At 41.8% G+C, this 8,080-nt stretch overlaps 1 protein-coding gene across 1 annotated transcript in view; it reads left to right on the top strand.

Moving 5' to 3' along the window:
- Window positions 1-2,455: 2,455 nt before the first annotated feature.
- Window positions 2,456-8,080, top strand: part of nlrc5 (NLR family, CARD domain containing 5) — a gene marked incomplete at both ends in the record, with an annotated part of 35,394 nt that continues 29,769 nt past the window's right edge. The window contains 7 exons of the mRNA XM_080002777.1: window positions 2,456-2,762; window positions 3,801-3,893; window positions 4,388-4,573; window positions 4,946-5,100; window positions 5,457-5,588; window positions 6,522-6,843; window positions 7,339-7,497. Coding sequence (XP_079858903.1) covers window positions 2,456-2,762; window positions 3,801-3,893; window positions 4,388-4,573; window positions 4,946-5,100; window positions 5,457-5,588; window positions 6,522-6,843; window positions 7,339-7,497 — 1,354 coding nt within the window. The remainder of the gene's footprint in view (window positions 2,763-3,800; window positions 3,894-4,387; window positions 4,574-4,945; window positions 5,101-5,456; window positions 5,589-6,521; window positions 6,844-7,338; window positions 7,498-8,080) is intronic.

The raw sequence follows: 8,080 nt of genomic DNA, 5'->3' as shown, positions 1-8,080 counted from the left end.
ATTTTAGATTTTGAATGTCTTCTAATTCTTTGATGGTGTTTTTGGTTGGACAGCTTTCTTAATTTTCTTCTGACATGTTTACACTCTTCATCAAACCACTCTTCCTTTTTGGGCTTTGGTTTTATGGTGGAACTATTTTTAGTAAGACCTGCTTTATTGGCTGATTTGTGAAAATTAGTATTGATTTGTGTTATGGCCTTATTTATTCCAGATTGATTTGTTTGACATTTGGCTGAGAGGAAGTTATTAATCATGTTGGTAATTTCAGGAGAAGTGATGATACTTTTAAAGGTGGTGTCACTGTCAGTAGCCCATCCGTATCATTGGCGTAGTTTGAACATTTTGTAGGCCTCAGATTCTTTTTTTTTTTGTTGTCCAATGGTTTTCAGATAGACATTTATCTGACAGCGGTCTGTTAGTGGTGTCTGTGGTCTGACAGTGAAGGCGCTGATGGAGGAGGGGTCCATATCAGTGATTGCATAGTAAACTACACTAGTCCCACAGTACGTGAACCTCCCTAGCGAGTCCCCTCTGATCCTACCATTAAGCATGTACAGGCCTAAGGAGCGACAGAGATGCACTAACTCTTTGCCTGTTTTGTTGACCACAAGGTCAGGGTTGTTTCTCTGGGGAGCGGTGGGGTTGAGGTACAGTGAAGGCTGTCTGAAGATGTGACCGTTGCCAGTAGCATCCACCATATCAGGCTCACGTCATGTTCTGGCATTCAGGTCTCCCATCAGCAGAATGCTACCCTGGGCCTGGTAGTGGTTGATCTCTCGAGATTGTCAAAAACGTTTTCATTAAAGTAGGGAGATTCCTGGGGAGCAGGTGTATGCTGCACATATATAAACCGTTGTCACATTTGATGGTGATTTGATTTAATTTAAGCCAGATATGTGTTGGTGCTTTTTTGATTTGTTTTAATTGGCTTGACATATCCTCTTTGTGCCATCCAATAACCCCACCGGAATCTCTACCGTTTTTGGTGTTTTTCTGCTTGAGGGATGGTATAAGATTTCTGCGTATCCTAGGTGTCTTTGTGTCCTGCCGGCACCATGTTTCAAGTAGTATGACAATGTCATGTCCTCCCATACATGCCATAAACTCTGGGTTTGTACTCTTTGCTCCAAAAACTGAAGAGAGTAACCCTTGAATGTTCCATGAGCTAATCAAGAAATATTTAATTTCCTTCTTATATTGTATTACATATATCTATGACAAATAAACAATTGAGAGGAAATTATGATTGGGCAGTCAGGTATAGTTTTTTTGTTTTTTTTAAGTACTATCATTTTTTATTTTGATAATGGTGTGTGTGTGTGTGTGTGTGTGTCTGTGTCTGTGTCTTTGGGTTTGTGTGTGTCTGGGAGTGTGCAAGTGTGTAAGTTTGTGTGTAAGTCAGGGTGTGGGTGTGTGTTATTTATTGTTGTGTTACGTATGTTGTTGTTGTTATTGTTATTATTGTTTTTATTACTATCATTAAACCAATCATCGAGAAGATGAGGTGCAGTAACTTCCTCTCCAATGCCCGAGTGTCCAGAAACTCCCTGTGCGTAGGTATGCCTCCCCTCAGCGGGCAGCGGGGCTTGGGTGCTGTTGCGCTGCGCTCCTGTGTAGGGTGCTCGCTCTCTCTCTCTCCCTCCCTCCCGACCCCTCTCCCCCTTGTGCGCGCCTGCGCCAGTGTGCGGAAACGAAAGTTAATTTTTAGTTTTTGTTTCGCTGAGTGAGATAAACGCTCCGCAGGTTCGCTGTTTGCCCTTATTCCCGGTAAGCAATCGTCTATAATGCATTCCATCCTTCTGTTAAAAGAGTCGTTGAATGATATTATATTCCACATGTACGGCTGTTCTCATTCAGTGGGGGCGCGTCACCTCAGATAACCTCTGATCTATCCACGGCGGTCATGATAAGGATAGAGGAAAATACTCTGTCGTCTTTTTTTATTCATTGTAATTGTTACCCGAATATTCGGAATTAAAAACCCAAACTCAAACATCAAACAACGGAAGAATATTTAGTCATGAGTCTTTCATTCATTCATACGGAAATAATGATGGAATTAATGATATTGCCCACTTAAAGTGTAACTAAGCTCTTAGTGAAAGCCCTTAATTTATTGTTCTTGTTATATTATTTATTCTCTGCTAATGTTTACGATCTTAAACGTTTGAAAGTTGCGATCAATTCTTAATAGATTTGACAAACTAGTTTATGGTCATGGATGCACTCCAGTTTAACAGTAAAGTAAAACGTGTTGGTGTCCCACCCTGTTTGAAAAGCACAAGGGATATTTTAACAATATTGAGGAGTAAGAGACATTATGTTTAGTTAAGTTAAGCGTATACAGTATAAATATACCTGTATTCTTAATGTGTGTGTGTGTGTGTGTGTGTGTGTGTGTGTGTGTGTGTGTGTGTGTGTGTGTGTGTGTGTGTGTAGCTAATGGAGGCTTACCATGGAGGAGGATGATGCTCTCAACGAGGAGGAAGACCTGCGCTACGTTTTGGCCCAGGAGCGCTCTAACCTCCAGTGCGTCCTCGGTGCTCAATCTCCCGAGGTCGCAGGGAAGCTGTGGGACGTGATGTCAACGAGCGCCCGTCGCCACGCCGACCGGGCCGCAGGTCAGCGAGGTGCGGCTGCCATGTTGGACGACGTACTGGCCGCCAGCGGTGAGGTGTGCACTAACTTCGTGCAGGCAATGTGTATGCTGTGCGAGGGCATCCCCATCCACCTGGAGTCCAGGCTGGTGTCAGTGGCCGGATGTACAGGCAGTAAGTATACTGTAGATGATAATATTCAAATAACACAATTAACACGGGGCTTTAGTACTGAGCTCGACTCCTTTTCCATTTTCTGTCTGTGCTGTACTGCACATTAAAGGTATTTTATGTCTATGTACTTATTTTAAGACAAAATGTTAATAGAATGCTTGTCTTGGATGCTGTATAAAGTTGAAGTTATATATAACAAAAAATATGTCAAAGTAGAACAAATCCACCACAAAATGTATGTATACAAATTAAATGTATGCAAAGGAAATGACGTGAATCAGAATCTGTGTATTGGGTGAAGTACATTTCCATATACGAGAAATTTGTCTTAGATAATAGTAATAACAGTTTTAATACTTGGTGAATTGTAGTGCAGGCAGGCGACTGTCATAAAAATATAGCGAAGGCAAATATTGACTTAGTATGGCTATAACTATGAATATAGTTGTATATTTCTCTACATGATGAATAATATGTATATAGCAGTATGGACACGGCTAATTAATGATGGGTTAGTCAAACTTTTTACAGTAAAATGACTATGATCAAAATAAAGGTATTTTAAAAAGGTTCTTCTATCTGTTTTATTATTAGAAATTAACTGAAAATGATGATTGATGATGCATATCCTAATAAGAACAATTGTATATAGATGTTTATTAAATCAGATAGTGGGCCCATTATCTCAGTTTCATTTTCATACCATTTAATTGCATTCTTTCATTTAAGCCAAAGTCCCAAAACATCCAGGATCTTCATGATAAATGTTTCTGTGTTGATTTGTCTACGTTTCGTTTCCTCAGTATTTTGGTGGAAAATATGTTGTATTTTCCACTGTGGGCAACCTAAAGTGGACAAAACAAAAGTGAAAGGGAATTGTGCACTCAGCCCCACCAACGATTAACGTTCGTTCCAACATTAATAGTCAGACCAGTATTCCCATGGCATGCAGCACATTTTTGTGCACCCATTCATCTTGTAGTTTCCTGAAACTCCCTTCAACCTTTGTTTTGTTTCTCTGCACTCTAGACAGTTCGAAAAGCAACCGTCCAAAAACGGAGAAGAGTGAGACGTCACTGATGCCCCCCCCAGAGGGCCAGGCCACCAAGCGTGCACGGATGGGTACAGAACACACACACTGCACACAATCCTCTATGTCAAACTGCCACCGTTTTATGAGTCATAGTGAAATAGTTATTAGCGGTGAGCATAGTTCAAGACCGATGTTAATAGTTTCAGGGCGTGTTTTGAATCTTAACAGTTTGTCTCTTTGCTTTTTTTCTAATAATATGAGCAGCGTCACATGTAACTGGACATCATTTTGATAAAAAAAAAAGTAAATGAATTATTTTATTGCGTTGTCAATTTCTCAGGTTTATACTGCTTAAAACCTTTCAGGTTTAATTTTTTTTGTAACAGCTTATTTTTCAGGTTTATATTGCCTACGTTTTCAACATTTCAGATTTATTTTCCATCACAATCACAGCCCTGGCATTTGCCAGAACTGCCCGATGGCCAGTCTGGCCTACCTACAGTATCTATCCGTCTGTCTGTCCGCCTGTCTGTCTGTCTGTCTGTCTGTCTAATTGGACACTGACCATTGTGATCATCCCCAGACTGCTGGGAGAACTACAACGCAGCGGTAAGGACTTTGCTGCTGCAGCGGTGGGAGGCGCTCAGATTGAGCCTGGTGAGGGACGTCCAATTGGAGGACACGTGGGTCGGGGTGAGACACACCAACAGAGCGAGGGACAGGCCCGACCAAACGCCTCGACTGGGAGATAGAGGGAGCAGGACGCCAGGTTGGCGTCGTTCTTTTTACCCAAGTTTATTGGGCCTCTCTCAAAAATAATATCACATCATCAACAAACTGACATGTTGCAAATAGATTTTGTACAGTGGTAAGAAAAGGCAGAACAAAGTCTTCAATACAGATGGACTGTACATTACTGGTAGATTTTGTTTAGCCCTGACAGAAGCAGAGAAAAGAACAAAACATGTTGGGTTTTTAAACCGATTTAGCCATGGAATTTGTTTTTGTACTGTTCCACTTTTGATTTCTATAGTGTCTAGAATGCCCATCAAGATCTGTTTTGAGGCAGATCTTTTTTTCCCCTTACCCCACTGTTGTAAAAGGTGTGATGTAAGATGCCCTGTATTGGTTCTCTGTCCAGACCTAAGCAGAGACTCTGGGTCACCGGATTCCAGAGTGACGTTGGAGTCATTCTTCCAGGATTCTGCTGGACGCATTACGGTGCTCCTGGGTCCGGCTGGATCTGGAAAAACCCTTGGGATGTCCTGTCTAGGACGGCATTGGGCGAAGGGCCTGGTAAGGAGCCCCAACTCTCTTTTGCATAATATAGAATTTATTATTTAACTGCCGGGGTTTAACAATCTTAAGTCAGACAAATTGCGAAAGTCCAGTGTTTATCCTTGGTGGTGTGATATTTGGGGTTTGGTTCCCAGAAAAGGATTAATTTCACTTTGGGCTGGAGGCTATTTAACGATCACACATGTGCACTCAAACTGAGTTGTAGTTTCCTTATACCCACAGTATAATCCTTCATAATTCATTCTTCTTCCTTTAATCCACCCTTCCCCAACTCTTTTCCTCTCCTTCATCATACCATGTCTTGATCGTCTTAATCTTCTTCTCTTCCCCACACACTCTCTCTCGCTCTCCAGGGCCCCATCCCATCAACTTACCTCTTTGTCCTACTGGAGTTCCGTCAGCTCAACCTACTTTCCCGGCCCCTATCTCTGTCAGAGCTCCTTTTTCACTACTACATCCCTCCACCAGGGGGCGACAAGGAGCAGGTATGCTATAGATTAGTGTAATTATTAAAACATTACATTACATTTAGCAGACGCTTTTATCCAAAGCGACTTACAATTGTTCAAACACAGACAGACGCTGCCATCAGGAGCAATTAGGGGTTAAGTGTCTTGCTCAAGGACACTACAGCATGCTAGCAGGAGGAGCCTGGGATCGAACCAGCAACCTTTAGATGACTAGACGACCAGCTCTACCTCCTGAGCTACCACCCCCAAAACACTATCAATGATGTGCATGCAGCAACGACGAAATTCCAGATCCAGAAAGGGAAAGTCCTGCCATCTTTTTGCTCTAGTCATGCACTGGTCTGTTGATATCAGCCATCAGTTGGTTCTCCAGGTTGATGCTTATAAGCAAATCCACATCGTTGACTCTAAACCCATGAAGGCACGCATGATACCTTCTTCCTTTAAACATATTAGTGAGTGAAAAAATATGATGAGATCCGTCCCCAGTAACTGGATTTTATTCCAGTAATAGTAACCAGTATCGTGTTCAATTTCTCACATTTACAACAAACTAAATGTCATGAAAATCGGTTCAGAATTAAGCAACACGTGTATTCTATGAGGAACAGGCAGCCAGTGCAGAGATGATAAGATGGGGTTTGCGTCGACACCATTGCCTAGCTGCAGGGGGTGGCAAAGAGTATAATTTCTTAATATCTTATTTTGTTAAGTTGGAGAAAATTGTGCGCAATTTAGGGATTCAATGTAGTTTCTGGATTGAGTGAGTGCATGAAGACCAGCCTGGTCCTTTGGTTTGCATGGGAAGTATACTTTAACTGTGTGTTGTCTGCACAGGAGTGGAAGGAAGGAATACAATAAATGTCTCCCATATTTATACAAAGGAAATTGCTGTCAATGATCTTGGTATTTGTACATTTATTATTTCATTGTCCTGTTTTTGAACAGAGCGCCGTGTTAGACTACCTACTTTCTAACCCGGAGCAAAGCTGTTGGATGCTTGATGGATACGATGAGTTCCACAGTAAGATCACCAGGTTAGAGGAACAAAAAAGCAAAAAACTTTTGGACCCAAAGAGACTGCTGCCAATCACAGAGCTTATCTCAGGACTGATAAGTCGACAGATTCTCCCAGGATGCACGCTGGTGATAACCTGTCGCACACGCAATGTCATTGATTTGGAGGGAATTGCAGATAAAGTGGGCGAGCTGCTGGGATGGGACCACCATGAGGTCAAGGAGTATGTCGTGAACTACTTCCGGGTCAAAGGTGAAAATAATTTTAAGATGATTTGCTCTTATTATTACTGTATTCATTTTTTCTACAATCTCTACTTATTCCATCTATATTATACTGGCAGCATTGATGTTTTACTGAGCTGAGCTCCTCAAATGAAGTGTTTACACAAATGTTGACAGATATACTGTACAGACTGTCCATATACAAATTAAGGAAAGTTGTTGATTTATTGGTACTCAAATAGACCATTCGTCAACCAATTAGTCAAGATTTATATCAAAAATTATGCACATAATCATTGCGTATCAGTTACGTTTGGATGTATTTATGTGTTGTAGACCTAGACAGGCATTTTATAAAGCCTTAAAGTACCTCGCTGAACCCCCTGCAATGTCTAATGAAGCATTACGGACGTGTTGAGAATTTGGAGAAGTCTTTGAAAGAATTTCGTAACCAATGGTTTTGTCTTTCATTCCACTTCCCTTTTGCAATCAATACAATCTAATTTCAATTTGGACTTTATAGATGGGATGAGGAGCAAAGCGGAGCAGGCCATGGACCTCCTCCTCTCCAACCAACACCTCATTGCCATGTCCTCCCTGCCTGCGCTCTGCAATGTCTGCTGTGTCTGTCTGGAGCACTGCCTGGAACAACAAGGGGAGGATGGAGAAAGAGGAAGACAAAGTGAAAATCAAACAAGTGATGGAGGAGAAGCTTTCAGAACAGGTGATGATGAAAGGGCAGTTTGTGGTGAAGGAGGAAGCAGAGGAGGAGGACAACAATGGGCACAGGACAATGAAGAGAGTTGCCAAGAAAGAAGGGCTGAAGGTGGAGGTGAAGACACAGCAAGGGCTGGAGCAAATGAAGAAGAAGCAGTAATTCAGGATTCTCCACCCTGCTCCATCATCCAGTTCGCCCCTTCGTTTGCCCTGGTCTACTTAACTGTTTTAGAAGCATTTCTGAGCCGCAGTGCAAGAGCTGGAGCTTATATTGGAAGAAGACCAGACCATGTATTACCTCCTCCACAGAGGTACTGACCTATTAATGTATTTCGACACAGAGCACATACTAATCTCTTACCCTGTTCAATAATTTGTGAAAACTATTTTCTTTACATCTCATCAAAGTAGTTAAAAGGACAATTGCAAAGTGAAACCCAACAAAAGACCCTTCAAGCCTTTAGGCTTTCACACATTTTCAGATGTGTAGCTCACTGGGACCCTTTTGGCATGATATTCCTAATCATTGGTTTCAAATTATGAAGTCT

This window comes from Zeus faber (assembly GCF_960531495.2).
Source record: "Zeus faber genome assembly, chromosome: 6".
NCBI classification, from domain to species: domain Eukaryota; kingdom Metazoa; phylum Chordata; class Actinopteri; order Zeiformes; family Zeidae; genus Zeus; species Zeus faber.
This window is presented reverse-complemented; position numbering and strand designations above follow the sequence as displayed.